We start from the raw sequence: 18,961 nt of genomic DNA, 5'->3' as shown, positions 1-18,961 counted from the left end.
AAACTTCCCCAGGATATGCAGGCACGTGAACACACCTACAGTTTCCCCCCTAAATAAATGGGGTTCTCCCCAACAATGTTCTGCATGGACTTCTAACAATATACGTTTCATGGAGACATACAGAACATAAAAGTCACCATTTTAAAGTATAAGCGTTGGTGTTTTTTGTACCTCACGGTGTTGTGTACTCATCACCACTAATTCCAGTACGTTCCATCACCCCGAAGAGAATCCCTTAGCTCTTAGCAGTTAGTCCTAATTTCCCGCCCTCCATCCCCTGGCAACCACTAATCTACCTTCTGCCTCTACGGATTTACCTATTCTGGACATTTCACATGAACGGTATCGCACAATATGTGATCTGTTGGGTCTGGCATCTTTCCCTTAGCATGTTTTCAACGTTCATCCATATTTTAGCGTGTATCAGTACTTCATTCCTTTTTATGGCTAAATAATATTCTTTTCTATGGAAAGGCCGTATTTTGTTCACCCCTTTGTCTGTTGATGGACACTTGACTGTTTCCGTTTTTTTTTTTTTAATGTAGCATTATGCTACTGTGAACATTCACATACAAGTTTTTGTGTGGATGGGTTTTCATTTCTCTTGGATATATACCTAGGAGCGGAATTGCTGGGTCATAAGGAAATTCTATCCTTGGCTTTTTGAGGAGCTGCTGAGCTTTCTTCCACGGTGGCTTCTCACCATTTTACATTCCCACCAGAAATATACGAGGGTTCCACTTTTTCCACACCCTCACCAACACTTGTTATTGTCCATTTAAAAAATTATAGCCATCCTAGTAAGTGTGAGTGGTATCTCACTGTGGTTCTGAATTGCATTTCCCTGATGAGTAATGTATGATACTGAGTTTTGTTTCATGGGCATATTGGCTAATTGTATTTCTTCTTTGGAAAAATGTCTATTAAGATCCCTTGTGTATTTTTAAATTGGATTGTCTGTTTGTGATTAAGTTACAAGTTGTAAAAAGTACATTCTGGATAGTAGATCCCCATCAGATATATGATTTGAAAATTTTCTCCCATTTTGTGGCTTGTCTTTTCACTTTCTTGTTTGTGTTCTTTGACTCAAAAGAGTATTTAATTTTGTTGAAGCCCAGCTGGTTTCTTTTCATTGGTTGTGCTTTCAGTTTCACAGGTAAGAAACCACCACGTGATCCAAGGTCACAGATGTAGTAGTTTTATAGTTATAGCTCTTACCTTAGGCTTCGGATCCATTTTGAGTTCGTTTTTGTGTCTGGTACGAGGCGGAGGTCCAAACCCATTCTGGTGTATGTGGATAACCAGTTGTCCCAGGACCATTTATTGAAAAGATTGTTTCCTTCATTGAATGGTCTTGGAGCAATTTATTTTTGGCACAAATTCTCACATATAAATGTTTCCTGTTCTTTTCAATATTATTGATGTACCTTATTTTATTTATTTATTGGCCGTGTGGAGAGACCTAAGTTCCCCAACCGGCATTGCAAGCGCGGAGTCCTAACCTCTGGACCACCAGGGAACTCCTGAAGTACCTTATTTCTTCTTTTTTAAAAATAAATTTATTTATGGCTGCATTGGGTCTTCGTTGCTGCACGCGGGCTTTTCTCTAATTGCGGCGAGCGGGGGCTATGTTGTGGTGCGCGGGCTTCTCATTGCCGGGGCTTCTCATTGGGGAGCACCGGCTCTAGGTGTGCGGCCTCCAGTAGTTGCGACATGCAGGCTTAGTTGCGGCAGGTGCGATCTTCCTGGACCAGGGATCGAATCCGTGACCCCCGCATGGGCAGGAGGATTCTTAACCACTGCGCCAGGGAAGTCCCCCGAAGTACCGTATTTCTGAAGAACTTTTAATAATACAGCATTCCTCAATTTAACACACATTTACTGAGCGTCTCCACTGCTAGCATCTGGGCACACAGCTGTGAATGACTCGACAGGGTCACCGTCCTCACGGAGGCTTCACTGGAACAGGGACGAACGGAACAACTGCTGTTGAGACTTGTCTGAGGGGCGGGGGGAGGGCACTCGGAGCGAGCCCCCCAGGCTGGAACCCGCTCGTCCTGCGGGAGGAGGGGGAGCGGGGCGGGGGTCCGGTGTGGGGAGCAAGGACAAAGCGGGGCCGCTCGGGGAGGGGGCGCAGCCGGACCTGCGCTTTGTTAGATCACGGGCGCGGCCGGCGGAGGACCGACCGGGGGCGGGGGCACGGCAGCCGCGGGGTCATCGTCCCGGAACGCGCGGGTGAGGCGCGGTCGGCCCGGGCGGGGACGAGATGCGAGGCAGCGCTCACTGGGGCGGCAGGACCGCTCGGAGCTGCAAGCCGCCGGACCGTCCCCGACCCACGGTTCCGCCGGGTCCGCCGCGCGACCCGGCCGGGGGCGTAACCCCAGCCGCTAGCGACCCACGCTGCACCGCCCACCGCGCGGAGCCCTGACGTCACGCGGCCTGGCAGGCCCCGCGCCCCGCCCGCCGCTCCGCGCATGCGCGCCTCGGGCCGGCTCTGACGCGCGCCTCGGCCCCGCTCTGGCGCGCGCCGGGTCATACTCCGCGCCGGGCTTTGGCGCCGACTCGCGTGCGTAGCGCACGGCGTCGCGCTCCTCGTGCGTGCGTGCGGGGTGGCGTTTCCGGCGAGGCGGTGGCTGGACGCGCAGCGGCCCAAGATGGACGCGCCGGCGCTGCTCGCCGCTGCGGCCCCGGCCCCACGCGGACCCCAGCTCGGCGGCGGCCCCGGCCGGACCCGCAGAACCCCGGGCTCAGCGCACCGCCGGCTGCTGCTGCTGCGGGACCCAGAGGACGGCGCGCAGGGGCCGCGGCGCGGGGAGGCCCGGCCGGCGGGCCCCGGCGGCGGCGACTCCTTCGTGGTGCTCCTGGAAGTGGCGCGCGGCGCGGCCGAAGCCCCGGGGCGGCGGGAGACCGAGCCCCAGCCCGGCGCCGCCGCGAGCCCGGCCGGCCGCCCTGCGCAGGTCCCCGGCGCCGCGCCTCTCGTGGGCCCCCGGGCCGCCGGCGGCCAGGACCTGCTGGTGCACCTGGAGCGTGGCGTCCTCGCGCTGGCCGCGCCGTCCCGGCGTCCGCCGCCCGGCCAGGAGGCCGCCAGCCCGGCAGGGGCCCGCCGCGCGTCCGCCGGCCCCGGCTACCGCTGCCCCGAGCCGCAGTGCGCGCTCGCTTTCGCCAAGAAGCACCAGCTCCAGGTGCACCTGCTGACGCACGGCGGCGGCCAGGGCCGGCGGCCCTTCAAGTGCCCGCTGGACGGCTGCGGCTGGGCCTTCACCACGTCGTACAAGCTCAAGCGGCACTTGCAGTCGCACGACAAGCTGCGGCCTTTCGGCTGCCCGGTGGGCGGCTGCGGCAAGAAGTTCACCACCGTGTACAACCTCAGGGCGCACATGAAGGGCCACGAGCAGGAGAGCCTGTTTAAGTGCGAGGTCTGCGCCGAGCGCTTCCCCACGCACGCCAAGCTCAGCTCGCACCAGCGCAGCCACTTCGAGCCCGAGCGGCCCTACAAGTGCGACTTTCCCGGTGAGCGGCGCCGGCGGGGCCCGGAGACGGGAGTTTGAGGCAGGTCTCGTCACTTAGAAAAGCTCCGTCCGGCGTGTAGGCGCGTGCCCCGGGCTGCAGGGACGCAGGGCCACGCGGCCCAGGCGAGGCCTTAAGGCGCCGAGGGGATGATCGCGGAGGTGCGGTGCATCCACTATTGTGACGTTGAAAGCGTTTCCTTCGGGCTTCACAGTTGCGTAAAGTTCTGAAAGTCGTCCTTATCTTCAGACGGAGAGACTCTGGGCAGGTGGATGCTGTGGGCGGAGGGGTCTTTCTCTGCTGTGAGTGCCCTGAGCTCTCTACCGGGACAGGCAGCTCTAGCTGCTCTCGGGGGGAATGTGTGTCTGCACGAGAGAAGGTTCCCGCCTGGGAAGGAGAGGCTGCGGTGCGGGGGCCACGCTGCAGAGCCAAGGCTGGGAATGGGGGCAGTGGGGCGGGCTGGGGGCAGGGTGCCCGAGGGCCTCCCAGGTGCCCTTCCTTAAAAGAGAAGCGCGAGTGTGTGCCCGGCGACCCTGTTGATGCGTCATGGACGCGGAGTGCGCTCCTTAGAATGTATGTTATGAAGTGCACTCACGTGTGGGCTTTTGAAAGGGCGGAAGAAAATTCACATGCTACCAGGTTCCCGTGTTTTCTTCCCACGTGCCCTGGCCTGTCCTGTGCACCCCGTCTCCGTGGAGAGCATGGCTGTAGGCCGCTGATTCCGAACGCTTGGTCCTGCACTCGGAATCTGGCGGCGGTCTGCGGACCGCCCTCTAGTAAAAAGCTCAGGGACATCCTTCTGAGCGTAGTACCCGGAGGACCGGGGTCCAGCCTGCTTGTGGGCACGGGGTCACCCTGGGGGTTTTGAGGTGAATGGTACGCGGGGTGTTGGTTTGAGGTGGGCGGGAGCAGGAGAGGGACCAGGGAAGCTGCGTGAATGTTCCGGACCGGAGGGTCCTGAGGGGTGACCCAGGTAGACGCAGTGGGGCGCTGAGGAGGCTCCAGTGGGAAGGATTGCGAGCTGGGCTGGGAGGCTTGACTGTCGGGTGGGGGAGGGTGCTTCTTGCTGAGCCTGTTCAGACCTCCCTGCCGGAGTGTGGGAAGGCACCTAGGCCCGGAGTAAGGCATGGCCGGGGCTGCTGGGCACAGACAGGTTGACGCCCGAGAGGAGGCTTGGAAGGCATTCAGGAAGATCAGCGTTTCCCGGTTACGTGTCGCTGTGAAAAGTGGGGTTCCCTGGGCTGTCCTGCAGAGTGCTGTGCGCCCCTGGCAGCACCATAAAGGCTCTGAGGAGCGCTGCAGCGCAGACTCCTGGTCAGCGTCTCGTAGCCTCGTGTTTTCTGCCCTGTTTGAGCACTGAACCTTTCTGTCAAAGGAGAGCTAGTGATGTGCAAAGTCTGGTGGCTCAGCCGGGGTCGACGATGCAGGTGGTGGAAAAAGGCCATGTGAGCAAAGATGACCCCAGTGACCCTTGACAGAGCAGGGAACCCCCAGGAAATGGACCAAAGGGAGAGAGAAGCACGCTGCCAGAGGCCGGGCTGCCAGCCTCCAAGGACGTCCAGGGGACGTTTACGAGGGTGGGGGATGCGGCCTCACTCTCACAGGTGAAGAAGTCCCAGGTGTTACTGCAGTCCTTTGCAGCCCTTCCAAGCTCAGCCCGACCAGGCGGAATCTTGTTCCTTAGTCTCTGATTTCTCTCGTTGGGTTTCTGGTCTCACATGGGTGACCTGGGCAGTTGAGTCCCCACCGTGTCCACAGGGTCTGAGCTACAGAACTGGGGGCACAGCTGTGCTGGAGGACTTTCTCTTGATCTGGTGCTGTGTCTCCCGGTCACATGGGGACAGGTGGCCTGTGTGCACCGTGGGCTGCTGCTTTCGCTGCGAAAGTTTTCACTGTCTGGAGATGCTCCTCAGTCGTCGTCCTCTGCATCTGCCCCCGTGCACGCAGCGCCCTGGGGTGGCGACTGGTTGAGCTGAGTTGTGTGATTCTCGTCACGCCGGTGAGCAGGGTTTGTGTTTTCTCTGTTCAGGCTGTGAGAAGACGTTCATCACGGTGAGCGCTCTGTTCTCCCATAACCGGGCCCACTTCAGGGAACAGGAACTCTTTTCTTGCTCCTTCCCTGGATGCAGCAAACAGTATGACAAAGCCTGTCGTCTGAAGATCCACCTGAGAAGCCACACAGGTGAGAAGCCGGGGGCGCCTGGACCCCCTCTGCCGCCGGCGCAGCTCACGTTTGTAATCACGTGGTGTGATTCTCTTTTCCTTTCTAAGGCGAAAGACCTTTCATCTGTGACTCTGACAGCTGTGGCTGGACCTTCACCAGCATGTCTAAGCTCCTGAGGCACAAAAGGTAATCTTTATGTTTTGGTTGAACTGTCAGTTTTGAAAACAGGTGAGTTGTTTGTTAGTAGTAGAAGCCTATGGGTGGAATAATCTTTGGACTTCTTTAAGTTATAAAAAACAAACCAACGTGGATAACTTGGAAAATTCAGAAACCTTGTAAGAAGAAAACCACACAGGGTCTGATCCCCCAGAGTCAGTGTTTTCTGTGTGTACTTGTTTTTAAGTTTAACTGGTATACTTAATATGCAATTTGATATTTTAAAAAAATTAAGGTTATAGACTAAGGCTTCGTCGTGTCTTTACAAACTTCCCGCGGCAGTGATGACGCCTTGGAGGACTGGGCCTCTGTGCAGGTGACACTCGGCGCCTGGCCTGTGTCCCTTGTTCGGCCTCTCAGCAGCTGTGACACTGAAGCTCTTGTTCTCCTGTTTTTGTTTCGTTTTGTTTTATACATTTATTTATTTTTATTTATCTTTGGCTGCGTTGGGTCTTCATTGCTGCGTGCAGGCTTTCTCTAGTTGCGGCGAGCAGGGGCTTCTCATTGTGGTGCGTGGCCTTCTCTTTGTGGTGGCTTCTCTTGTTGCCGAGCACGGGCTCTAGGTGCGCAGGCTTCAGTAGTTGCAGCCCGTGGGCTCAGAAGTTGTGGCTCGCGGGCTCTAGAGCACAGGCTCAGTAGTTGTGGTGCATGGGCTTAGTTGCTCCACAGCATGTGGGATCCTCCCAGACCGGGGATCAAACCCATGTCCCCTGCCTCGGCAGGCAGATTCTTAGCCGCTGCGCCACCAGGGAAGCCCCTTGTTCTCCTGTTCTGCATTGGGAGCCAGGGAGGTTGGGTGGTTCGTCTGTACTTGCCCAGTTGGGATCTGAGGTGTCTACTTAGAAAAAGGCTGTGTGTGTGTGAGGTGGTGTCCCCTGCGGTGTGGACAGCCTGTGTAGGAGCGGGGTTGCTGAGCGGCGGAAGCGGCTTCATCAGGGTCTCTGGGAGGCTGCTCCTCCTGAACGGAACGCTCTGCTTGTGAGTGGTCACTGCCTGTTGCTCTCTGTCCCGCAGGAAGCACGATGAGGACCGCCGCTTCCCCTGCCCCGTCGAGGGCTGCGGGAAGTCGTTCACCAGGGCCGAGCACCTCAAGGGCCACAGCGTCACCCACCTGGGCACCAAGCCCTTCGCGTGTCCCGTGGAAGGTAGGTGTGAGCCGGCCCCACGGCCGCCTGGACACTATGCGTGGAAGTTGCTTCGAGGTGCGTCGTGTCAACTGCGCCGTGAGGTGGGCTCGGCTGGTTTTAGCCGGTGGCCGGGTCTTGGGAGCAGTGTGTCGGAAAGAGCAGATTCAGAGTGAGGCCGCGGGACTGGGCCCTGCGGGGGCGCTCTGCTGAGTCCCCTCTGGGTTTGACGGTTGTGAGGATCCACTGACGGAACGTGTGAAGAAAGCCCATTTCGGCACGTGGCGCGTGTCTCGGACTCCGTAGCCGTGGCTCCTCACGCTGTGACTGGACAGCAGTGAAGCCGGGCTGGCATTTTAGAGGCGCGATTCCGGGACGGAGGGCCGGGTCCCTCGGGCTGTGAAGTTGAACGCTGGCTCCGCCCTCCCTGAATCAGTGACTCAGGCAAGGCTCTCTGGGCTTCAGTTTCCTCACCTGGAGAAGGGGATACCAAAGACCCACTTCCAGCTGAGCAGTTTCTGGAATGTAGCCCAGGTGGTCTAATCAGACACAGGCCCGCCTCTCCCCAGGGCTCCGGTTGGGGCCACAGGTACGCAGCTAACGTGCAGGGTGCTTGGCGCACAGAGGAGGTCACCCAGAGGGTTCTTGGGGTGGGGGAGGCAGAAGGGCCGGTGTGGGCAGCAGGCTGAGGGCTCTAGGCGGGGTGATGGGGCCACAGTGGAGGTTTAGGCTGAGTCTGGGGTCCTGGGCAGATGGGCCGGTGCCTGGGCAGGCGCTGGGAAGGGAGGGACGGCGTAGACGGCAGAGGCGGGAGTTAGAATGCATGGTGCCTGGCGAGGGTTCAGGAGTGGGTGCTGTGGAGGGGGTGGCGGCTGGGTCAGCGTCTCAGTTGAGACGGGGACACGGGGCACAGGCAGGAGGTGGGTGCGGACGCGCTGCGTTCCAGGTGCCCGCGGGCTTTGCTGACAGATGCTCGGGAGGCGGCGCAGGTGCTGCTGGGGCCTGAGAAGCGGGCTGGGGGCGGGACAGGTGCCGCGAAGGCGCCCGCGTGCGGCTCCCAGCCCTGCCTCTTCTCTGCTTCTGTCCAATGGGGCTGGTGGGGGCCCAGCTGGTCAGGGAGTTTAATTAAGGGCTGAGAGGACATCAGTAACCTGCCGCTGCCGGCAGGTGGAGCCCTGGGAACTGCCCTGCGTGCGGGTGGGCAAGCAGAGGGCGCCCCGGGAGGGGCCTGAGGAGGACGCGAGGGGCCAGGTGGGCACTGGGCCAAGAGAACACCAAGTTTGGGAAAGGAGGCAAGTGGGCCGGTGCGAGGAGGAGCTGAGGGGCCCGGGCGGCTGGAGAGACCTGGGGGGGGGGGGCCTAACCCCTGCGGCGATGGCGGCGGCGGGTGGGCGGGGCGAGGCTTCCCTCCTTCTCGAGGGGATTGAGGCAAAGAGGAAGGGGCAGGGCTGGCGACGGAGGCGGCAGGATTTTCCTTTTGGTAAGTGCATCCTTGAGAGCTCTGCGCAGGTCTGACATAGAGGGTGACCGGCAGCGCTTGGTCAAGGGGGCGGCGGTGAAGGCGGGCTGGCGGAGGCATCCCAGAATCCTTTGTCACACTTGCTGAGAGCTGACAGTTCTTGAGTCTGGGTGATTTCACCATTTTCTCTGGTTTTGTAGGCGTTTGGAACATTCTTAATAAGTTAAGAAGCCGCCACTCCCCGCCGTTCCCGTAGTAGTAGCAGGAGGAGGAGAGGATGGGGAGTGCAGCACAGCAGCGAGTGTGGACGGGGGCGGCCTGAGGGCGGCGTGTGCCTGGTGGGGCTTCTCTGGGCCTCCAGCCTGCCGTGGAGCCCACGGAATGTGGGTGCGAGCTGGGCAGACTCCTGAGGAGCTGGGGTTTGGAGGGAAGTCTGTCTTTGACAAGTTGCTTCTGCCCTTCCCCTTGCGGGGTGGTAACGTGGTAGAAATGTGTGGGGCTGTGTGTGAATATCCTTAATTTGTAAAGCAGTAACACAAGTTTCAATAGATTATGTTGTAATTAGGAAAACGTAGTCGTTGACACACATGATAAAATGGTCATACTTCTGATCATCAAAGGAAATACAAATTAAAATGATACCTGCGTTGTTCCCTGTTGAATTCGCAAGTATCTCTACAAGTAGAAACTCTGCTGGAGGCAGCATGGTGACGTCCCTGTGGTGGTCGACCCCGCCCTCGGGAAGTCTCTGTGAGGGTCCCAGCTGGGAGGGGGTGTGGAGCACACGTGGCGACAGGGCCCCCGGGGGCAAGACCAGAGATGTCTCTTCTCTGTTGTCTTTCCCAAGTGCCCTGTCCTGAGCCTGACCTGAGCCTGACCTGGCAAACGGGTGTGAAGTTTTGTTTGAAAATGAAATCAGTTCAGAACTGCTCTCAGGGGTAGCAGAGCCCTTACTGCCGTGGCCGTTTCCTCTCTGCGTAGCCTCTTTTCCTGCAGTAGCCCTCCTCTGGCCCCCAGCGACCCCGTCGCCTTCCCTGACATGCTGTAGCGTGATAGCGCAGTGGCGTCCTTCCTGGGCGTCCTGAGTACCGTGGAGGCCCCGCTTTACAGAGGGGGTCGAGACGGCCGTACACGGGTGGCCTGGCAGCCCCTCGGCCGCACCTCCTTGCTGTGGTGGCCACGCCGCCCGGCACCTCAGACGTGACCTGTCTCCTGAGACCTTCCCTCCTCTGCTCCCGGCACGCTGGGCGGCCTGACCCCGGGCTTTAGTCCGCCTGTGTTAGGACAGCCGGCTGCTTATGTGTCCCTACCAGGTGACGAGCTTGTGGCCGTCAGGAACCCCTCTTCCCTCCTGTGACCCCGCCGTGCCGAGCTCCAGCAGTGGGACATCGGGGCGTGAACGAGGGCGGCTGTATCTCTGGGTCTGCCTGTTTCCCTCTGCCCCGGTTGTGTGTCTGCTCTGCGGACTTGGGCAGGGCCAACTCCGGGCTCCCCTCCTGCCTCGATTCCCGGCCATCTGCTCGGCCCGTCTGGGCAACAGCTTCTCAGGGGCGTAATGAGAGGAAGTGGCGGGTCTCTGGGGTGGTCTCCAGCCCCAGATGTCATGGGGTCGCAGGTTTTCTTCCAGTAGCAGCTTAGTGGAGGTGGTCAGCCTGCTTGTGCAGGTCACGCGTCCTGTCTGCGGCCGATGCGGGACTTCAGGCTTCCTCGTGATGCTGCCTGAGGGCGCTTGCGGGGGGCAGAGCGGGGACGCGGACCCTCAGGCTAACACGCATCCCTCTCTCTGCCCAGGGTGCTGTGCCAGGTTCTCCGCGCGGAGCAGCCTCTACATTCACTCCAAGAAGCACCTGCAGGACGTGGCCGCTACGAAGAGCAGGTGCCCGGTGTCCAGCTGCCACAGGCTCTTTGCTTCCAAGCACAGCGTGAAGGCCCACGTGATCAGGCAGCACCACCGGCACCCAGGTCGGCCCCGCTCACGGCCCTGAGGGCGCCCAGAGTCCACGGGACGCGTGGCAGGGACCGCAGCTGCCACGCTGCGTGGCCCCGTGGCCTCTCTTCTGCCGCTTCCCGCCTCTGACCCTCTCGCCCGCCCTCGTCTCTGAGGGGCTTCCACGGGGTTGGCCCTCGTAGCCTGGCTTCTGAGTCTCTCCCTGTGACCTCGTCCTGTATTCCAAGCCTGCCCCCCATTGCGTCCGGCTCCTTCAGCTCCTCCTGTCCACCCCAGTGCCTGGGAGAGTCCTTGGAGACAGGACAGAGCTGTTCCTGGACGTTCCGGGGGCAGAGCGCGAACCACGACGAGCCCAGAGGGGCGACTCTGGGCACACGGACCTGGCCGTCCTGCTACCTGGGGGCCTGGGACTGAGAATCCTGCCCCGTGCACTGGCCCCTGGGCGGGCCTGAGGGTCTGGGTGGCCCGGCGGCTGCCTCTCCCTAGAGCCGTCCCAGCACCGTGCTCTGCGGCCCGGCAGGCCTGCTGCTCCTGGCAGGGCCTGGAGGGTGAAGTCCTAGCTGTAGTTACCTGAGCAGCTGCTGCCAGGCCCTGCTCGGTGCCACCTTTGTGCCAGGCCTGCCCAGCCTCAGGCATAGCCGCTTCCCCGCTGTGATCCTGGGAGGGGCACCACTATATGAAGCACGTGTTGGGTAGGTGACGGGGGCGGGTGGTCCCAGGCCCTGCATTTATGCTGTGACATGGGCTCGTGTCAGGTAGGTGATCGGGGGTGTGTGTCCCAGGCCTGGCGTTTACGGTGTGGCACGGTCTCGTGTCGGGTAGGTGACTGGGGTGCATCCCAAGCCCCACATTTATGATCTGACGTGGTCTTGCGTGGGGTAGGTGACGGGGGGTGGCCCAGGCCGGGCATTTATGATGTGACGTGGTCTCGTGTCGGGTGTGTGACGGGGTCCCAGGCTCGCCTCCTGATAACTAGGAGCTTGGGAGCATCTGTTTATTGTGGGCAGCTGCGCGGGTCCCCCTCACGTTGGTCCCAGCTGGGGCTCGCGTCGGCAGGGAAGTGCTGGGGTGAGGTCGTGGTGTGGCCTAGTGCTGGACGCTCTGCAAACATTTGTTTAATGATTTTTGGATGTTGACCCTTGCACGTTGGCAGGTCTCCAGTAAACATTTGTGGAATCAGCAAAATGCTAACAGGAAATTGATGAGCACACTGGTACCTGTTTGCCTAGATTATTATTGATTTTCTCATAGGGAGCTGAATCATCAAGGTTATCAAGGAAACTTTTGAAAAAGAGACATGTTTCCAGTTTTAATTATTTCAGAGGGTCACTGCCCTTTCAGAATGTTTCCTTGGTACTGGGTGACTATTGAAGCAATGATAGGTTGATCCAGTTCTTAAACGTTGAAGCAGCATGACAGCTGCAGGTGATAGGTTCTGAATTTGCTTGTCGTTTATTTACTTTTGGGGGGATGGCGTCTCGAGTAGGTTTCTTTCATGGGTTCACAGTGGAAGCATCACAGGCACCTTGACGTGGGTCCACAGCCGGACAGCGTGAGCTTGGGATTCGCTCAGGGTTGGGAGGCAGGGATGGTGCCAGGCCGGGCCTGGGTGTCGGAAGCCGCAGGAGAGGGGCGGCCAGGGCCTCGTCTGGCAGCTGTGCCCCAGTTCTTTGTGCTTCCGTTTCCTGTTTGCTTGGGCCTGGTGAGCCCTAGGGCTTGGGTGATCGGGTGTTCTTGTGTATGAACCCTCAACTTGAACATTCATTGAAGCTTCTTTACAGTGCGTTAGTGTTCAGTATTCTCCCAAGGGTAATCTGATTACTTAAAATCTTAATTGAATAACAAATAATCAAGTATTGGGAGAGCGCTGCGGCAGCAATGAAGTGAACGAGGGCGGCTTGTTGAGGGCCAGGCCCTGTGTCTGCCGCTGAGGGGCACAGACGCTGCGACCCGCGGCAGTGGGGGCGGTGGAGCCTGGAAACGGAGCAGCTCCATCCAGGAGGCCACGGCCAGGCCTGCAGAGTGTGGTGTCTGACCTGCGCTCTCCGCAGCTCCCTGGGGCGCCCTGCTCCAGCCCAGAGGCAGGCGGGCCGGCAGCCCAGATTTTCCCCACTGTCCGTCCCTGCCCTTGCGCCCTCTCGTTCTGGAGAAGCTGCTTGTCGCGAAGCGGGCAGAGAGCTGGATGGGACGTGGACCCACGTAGCTGATGTCAGAAATGTCAGGGAGCCAGGGTTCAGCGTGGCCCGAGGCCTGCAGGTGTCTGCTCCACGAGGGTGCTGGTCTCCTAGGGTGGCTGCTCGTGGTGGAGTGAGCTCAGGGTGTGAAGCCAGGAGGACTTGGGTTTGAGTCTTGCCTCTTCCGTCACTGGGCGGTGTGACTTTGGGGAACGTCGTTGACCCAGGTCACGCCCCTCGTCTGGGGAGATGCCTGTGGGCTCGAGGCTCCGGGCAGCGTGGACAGGGCGCCGGGCGTGTCCCCCACAGTGCCTCGCTGCAGAGCGTGGCCGCCTGCAGGACCAGGCACCGGCGGCAGGAAGAACCATCCTTGTCCCCTCGGTGGCCGCCTGCTCACGTCTTGAGCACATACAGAGCTCCCTGGTCTCTGAGGGCCTGAGGTCACCAGAGTGTTCCTTCCTTTTCAGACCTCTTCCCTCCGCTGGGAGCTCCAAGCGCGCTCGCGCCCAGCAGTGACCTCAGCAGCCCCGGCCAGAGTGAGTTCAGCAGCGTGGACCTGGCGGTCCTCTTCTCCGACACGCCTGGCGACAGCGGTGGTGCCCCCAGGACCTCCGACGAGGCGCTCCGCACTGGGATCCTGACTGTCGACGTGACTTCTGTGAGCGCCTCTCTCGGGGGGGGCCTCCCTGCCAGTCAGGCTGCCTCAGGGCCCATGGGCCCCCTGGTCTTGGTGGCCCACAGTGACGTCCCACTGGGCCCGGACAGGCCCCTCGTCCTCGGGACGGCAGCCACGGTTCTCCAGCAGGGCAGCCTCGCTGCAGGTGACGTGCAGGCCGTGGACCCAGGGGCGCTGGGCTGTCTGGTGGCTCTGCCCATGAAGAGCTTGAGTCGGGACCCCCAGGCTTTGACCTCTGCGAGCGGCCCCCAGGGAGACAGCAGTGCCCCGGAGCTGCTGGTTCCCATCAAAGTGGAACCAGACTCGGCCCCCGACCCCGACGCCGTCAGACAGCAGGCGTGGAGCGGAGGGGCGCCGCAGCCTGTGGAGTCCAGCCCTGCAGAGGAGCTCGGACCTCGGAAAGACGCGGGACTTGGTGCGGGGACCGGCGGCTTCTACTTGGTATGAAGCGCTCTGTTCGGTCACGTCTCACACCCGTCGTGCGGTGTTCTGGATCAATCTGCGTGCAGACGTTTCTTAGGGGTTTGCGGAAGGATGGAGCTCCCGCCTGCAAGTCTGGAAATCTGAGCTCCAGTCTCGAGTCTGGAACGGACTGGTTTTTATGACCTTGAGCAAATCACTTAACGTGTCTGAGCCTTAAATTCTCGCTTATTTCTAAAATGAGGGGCTTTGGCTACATGATTTCTAAGGTCTTTTTGAGTTCTGTGATTTGGTGATAACGTGTCTTTTCTTGAAAAAGCTGAGGTATTTCATAATGTTGAAACGTTCTGCATTTGAGCTTATCACGTAATAGCAGATCCTCAGATGGAGTCGTGGCCAAGAGGAATTGTGACATCAAATGTTTCTTAAGGCTTAACGGAAACTAAAACCATGCAAAAATTTGTAATTTGAATTAACGAAAAAAGGGAGTGGTCTGGGAGCCTTTGTCTCTGGAGGGTTATAAGAGCACTTCTCCAATTGCGAGACTTGGCAGTTAATATATTTTAACTATATTTACGTCAGTTATACATTTAATATAATTTCAAGTAATTTAATAGAGATTCTTAAGAGAACGTCTTACCTCAGCCTCAGGTGGGAGTGATCGAGTAGGTTTTTCTTTGTGGTGCAGGTTAAATGTGATGGCGATGTTTATATTCAGAAAGTTAAATCTTATTTTACCGTGATATAAAGAAAAGTTACTCCTTTGAATCGGCGTTCTCTGTGACGGATGCGGCAGTGGCCGAGGGCCGGCGGAGCACGAGACTGACCCTGACCCTGACCCTGTCCGTTCTCTCACTAGCTGTGTGACGTGGGCCAGCCTGGCGTCTGTGAGCCCAGAAGGCGCGTGGCGAAGGGGCCGCAGGTACGCCCGAGCCTCTCTCTGTGGGGATGGGGGTTCCACCGTGTCCTCGCAGTGCGTCCGCAGGGCTACGGCGCTCCCAGTCCCGTGTGCGTACGTCAGGTCCCTCGGAAGACGCCCCGGTTCAGTGATGCACTTACCGCTCTGCTTTGCCGGGTGGGACCCCGAGTGGAGCAGCTGCCCTGAGCAGCCTCCGTGGGGGACACGGCCCGGGCCCCCGGGGTGGCCCAGCGGGCGTGGTGTGACACGTCCTGCAACCCGGGGAGGGGCCGCAGTCAGTGAGTCCTGGTCACTGAGGACACACGGGTTCTGTGTGTCAGACAGCAGAGTGGCCTGCAGTTCACTTTCTGTGTAAAATATTTTAGTATGTTTTAGACTTTGAAGGAATAAACTTCGCTTCTCTGGATAATAAAATCACGTATATGGTTCCAACTCAAAGTCCGTGCAGCTGTCGCTGTCACTGGATGTGGTATTTGATTCTCTGAGCCTTTGCTGGGGTCTGTTCAGGAAGCAGACCCCGCGCTCAGTAGGTCCCCCGCTCCCCTCCGTCTACTGTTTGGGTCCCGTGACTGATACGCTTTTCTTTGGTCTCAGGAAGGCGGGGGCTCAGCAAGAACTGATTCCCGAGCCATTCAACTAGCCAAGGAAAAAAAGCAGAGAGGAGCTGGGAGCCACACAGGTGAGGCTGTGTGCGGGGAGGGGGCCGGGCGCGTCTCGGGGAGCCCCCCAGGGGGCATGTGGCGCTGTGGATCCCCAGTGCAGGCACGCTTCTGATTTTAAAGTGTCTGCATCTTGTTTGAATTTAAAGAAGGAACACTAGACAGGACCTGCTAGTTGGTGACCTCCTCCGTCCATCCTGAAAATGGGGTAGTGGGCACAGTGCTTAAGGGAAACTGAGTCAGTCCTTTTGTGAAGGTGACGCTGAATTCTTCAAATAACGTTATTTTGTAGATTTCATTGTATAAAAAACATTTATCTAAAATATATTTTAAAACATCGAAAGATATGTAGGATGAGCAGTATACTAGTTTACATCTTCTTTTTCTTAACATGACAGTGTCTTACTTCACGTAATGGTAGCGCCCTCCTCTCTGGGGCGGTAAATAGTGACCCCTGGTGAGCGTGGGCCCTGTCGGCATTCGTGCCGAGGAGGGCCCGCCCTGCGGTTCCCGAAGGCCGGGGCGGGGAGGGGGGTTATTGTGGGGGGGGCTTCAGAGATGGCGGTGGCAGGTGGTGGTGGCGTCCATGAGGGCACAGTTGGTGAGGGACCGGGGCCTCAGCTCCGTGGAAGTGGAGCTGCTCTGGGGCGGCATCCGTAGAGACAGTTTTGTTTTCATTGTTTTTGTAATATTTCAGCGTTATCTTTTTAAAAACAAGGACACTTAAGAACATTCCAGGCACTGTCATCACCTCTTTAGGAGTTAGCAGCACGTGTTTGCTTAAAGTCAGCACCTAGCCGGCGTTCCCATTTTCAGTCGTTTCAGATGCCACGAATGCTTTTATACCTGTTTATTCTAATCACCCAAGTAAGGCCCGTATTTCCTGTTGGTTGTTGCAGGTCTGGGGTCTCTTTCACACTCGTAGCCCCGCCCGTGTGTGTGTGCGTGTGCGTGTGCGTGCGTACGTGTGTGCGCTGGAGGCTGGGCAGTTTGCCCCGTCAGGTTGGCGGGTTTCACGCTTCAGGGTAACAGGTCACTCACTGTCTCCGTGTTTCCTGTAAACCAGGCGCTCCGGCTGGAGGCTTTGCTCTGACTCGACTTAGAGTCTGTGGGGCCCTGACGGCCAGCCCAGCCGCGGACGCCCCGGGTCTGGACTGCTCATTATCAGGCTGTAGGAGGACGCTGATGTCTTTCCCATTTCAAGCTAGAACACTTCTGCTCATACAGGAAAGTCAGCAGAAATGTCTACACTTTTCTCTTAATCAGTTTTCAAAATCACGAGCTAGCTGGTTTCTTTGCATCCTCCAGGGGTGGTCAGGGTACTTTATACGCTCATTGACTATCGACTTTCCAGGGAAATAGAAATCTGGAACCCGTCCAGTGTGCAGCCTGCACACGTGACGGCAGGGGAAGAGCTTCTTCTTGGGGTGTGCAGGCTCACCTTCGCTCACCTTTGCCCCGCGTGACCTGGAAAGCCCTCTTGTGTCCCGTAACAGCCAGGAGGTAGGGGAAGATAAATAGAGACCCGCAGCCCCTTTCCAGAACCCTCGGGGCCAGCTGTGTGTTTCCCTGACCCTTTACTTTGGGGGCATTTTAGACTTGCAGAAACACGCTTCCATGTGTGTTGTCCCCAGTTGTGGTGCCCTTCACCCACCCTCCCTCGTGTGGACGTGGTCCGAGATCATGTGTGTCCGCAAAGCTGGGGAAGGACCAGGGCCACGGGCCACTGATGGGCTTGGGCCTCACGTGCACGTGGCGGTCCCCTAGGGCCCTCTTCTACCCAGGGTCCTGGGTCAGCCCCTCGGCCTCTTCCTCTGTGTCTGCCCCTCGACCTTCCAGATGCTCCTGTCGAGATGCTGGCCCTTCAGTCCAGGGCGTCGCTCCCTTCGGGTCTGTCTGGTGCTTTCTCTTGATTGGGCCAAGGCTGTGTGTTTTGGGGGGCCCAAAGTGAGGTGCCCTTGTCCCTGCATCTTGTCGGGGTCCATGCAGTAAACTTATTGGGGCAAAGCTGACATTGGCCCCTTGGTTAAGGTGGGGTCCGCTGTGTCCTCCATGGTGAAGTCCCTGCTTTTCCCTTTGTAGGGATAAATGTCTGTTTTGAGGTGGCTACTTTGGGCTGGAGTGCAGACCTGCAGGATTACCGCACTCTCACACCTCCAGCAAGTGTGAGGGTCCCTGTGACTCTCTGGGTTCACGAATTCTCTAGAAGGGCTCAGAACCCATGGTTATGCATTATCGCAGCAAAGGGACACACAGTACAGCTGGCTGCAGGCAGAGGACACTCCCAGCGAAGCTGCCAGCCGCCCTGTCCCTGGCGTTGTGGTCAGTGCTGACGGCCCCACCCCCTCTGGAGGCCGAGCTGCCCCTGTGGCCCAAGGCTGCCACCCCGAGTCACATTGTCAGACTGTCTGAAGGGGCCTGTCTGCCAGATGGCGCGCTCCAGAGGCCTCGAGACTCCTTCCCAGGGGCTGGGCCACGGGGCGAGGTTAGCCCGGTCCCACGCTGCGCCGGGTCCGTTCTCCTCACCCGCCCGCTTGTCCGCAGGTGAGGACAGCTTGGCCTGTGCTGTCATCACTGTGGTGGTCTAACGGTGATTTTCCATTTCCCTCCACCTGTGCGTGTATTAATTAGAATTTTCTGGAAGGGAGAGTTGTCCCTTCTCTCCCCTTATCAGTGCAGTCAGTTATATCAGTACAGGCTCGAAGACACTGACGTCATCCTTCAGCGTAATGTCATTGGTGCTGGTTATAATCGATGCTGTATCAGTACAGGCTGGAAGACACTGACGTCGTCCTTCAGCGTAATGTCATTGGTGCTGGTTATAATCGATGCTGTATCAGTACAGGCTGGAAGACACTGACGTCATCCGTCAGCGTAACGTCACTGGTGGTGGTTATAATCGATACTGTATCAGTACAGGCTGGAAGACACTGACGTCATCCTTCAGCGTAATGTCACTGGTGCTGGTTGTGATCGATCCCTTCCGTGTTGACTTGGCCGCTGGCCGCTCTTCTGGTGGATTCTTGTGCCCTCCTGCCGGGCACGCCCCTCACTTGTTGGCACCACCAGGCCCAGCCCTGGAGCAGCCGCTTCTCAGGGCGTCCGTTCCCACGCTGGGTGCAGGTTGTGCTGCTGCCTGTTGCCCCAGGGCGCTGCTGCCTCGGGACGCCGTGCCGGGAAGCAGATTCATGCGCGTGAGCCCACGCTGCTGTGCTCCGGATTGAGAGCGTGTTGCGTTTTAGGGTGGGAGTGTGGCACACACACTCTGTATTTCTCACCACCCCTAGTTCTGGTGTTGGCTTTTTAGTGAAACGCGTTCACTTAAGTGAGTAAGACTGTGAAGTGTCTTCACGTGCTTTTGGGTCGCGTGTTGCTGCTACGTTCTTTTTGGCACCAAACTTGGGAGAAACCTGGGTTTGGGGACCTCCTGGGTTTCGGGATGTGGTGTAATAGGTCCAAGAGTAGAGAAGCTGCAGCAGCAGGACTGCTGGTGGAGTCGAGTCGTGTAAGCACTGTGGCTTCGCGGTGTCGCCGCGGTTCAGTGCAGCGCACCCGTTGGTTCTTAGGGAATGCGTAGTCTGAACGCTTTGAAAAGTGGACATAGGGTCTAAAATCCAGCACTGTTGCCATTGGGTTGCTATTGAGTGCTGAGGCTCCCCCCTCAAACCGAGAATATTTTCTCAACGTAAAAGAGA

At 58.4% G+C, this 18,961-nt stretch overlaps 1 protein-coding gene across 8 annotated transcripts in view; it reads left to right on the top strand.

Moving 5' to 3' along the window:
• Positions 1–2,627: 2,627 nt before the first annotated feature.
• ZXDC (ZXD family zinc finger C) overlaps positions 2,628–18,961 on the top strand; it is a 27,886-nt gene continuing 11,552 nt past the window's right edge. For 3 of the 8 annotated variants that reach the window (XM_033416043.2, XM_033416042.2, XM_033416041.2), the window contains exons 1-8: positions 2,629–3,510; positions 5,537–5,689; positions 5,779–5,857; positions 6,902–7,032; positions 10,262–10,432; positions 13,060–13,709; positions 14,548–14,610; positions 15,202–15,286. In XM_033416043.2, the coding sequence (XP_033271934.1) occupies positions 2,655–3,510; positions 5,537–5,689; positions 5,779–5,857; positions 6,902–7,032; positions 10,262–10,432; positions 13,060–13,709; positions 14,548–14,610; positions 15,202–15,286 (2,188 nt within the window). In that variant the 5' untranslated portion in view covers positions 2,629–2,654. Of the gene's footprint in view, positions 3,511–5,536; positions 5,690–5,778; positions 5,858–6,901; positions 7,033–10,261; positions 10,433–13,059; positions 13,716–14,547; positions 14,611–15,201; positions 15,287–18,961 lie in introns of those variants that run through there. The other 5 variants (XM_033416045.2, XM_049715447.1, XM_049715446.1 and 2 more) reach the window with 5 other exon arrangements.

The sequence above is a fragment of the Orcinus orca genome, chromosome 10, assembly GCF_937001465.1.
Source record: "Orcinus orca chromosome 10, mOrcOrc1.1, whole genome shotgun sequence".
Taxonomy (NCBI): Eukaryota; Metazoa; Chordata; class Mammalia; order Artiodactyla; family Delphinidae; genus Orcinus; species Orcinus orca.
The sequence above is the reverse complement of the archived record's forward strand: the minus strand, read 5'-3'. Positions and strand labels throughout refer to the sequence as shown.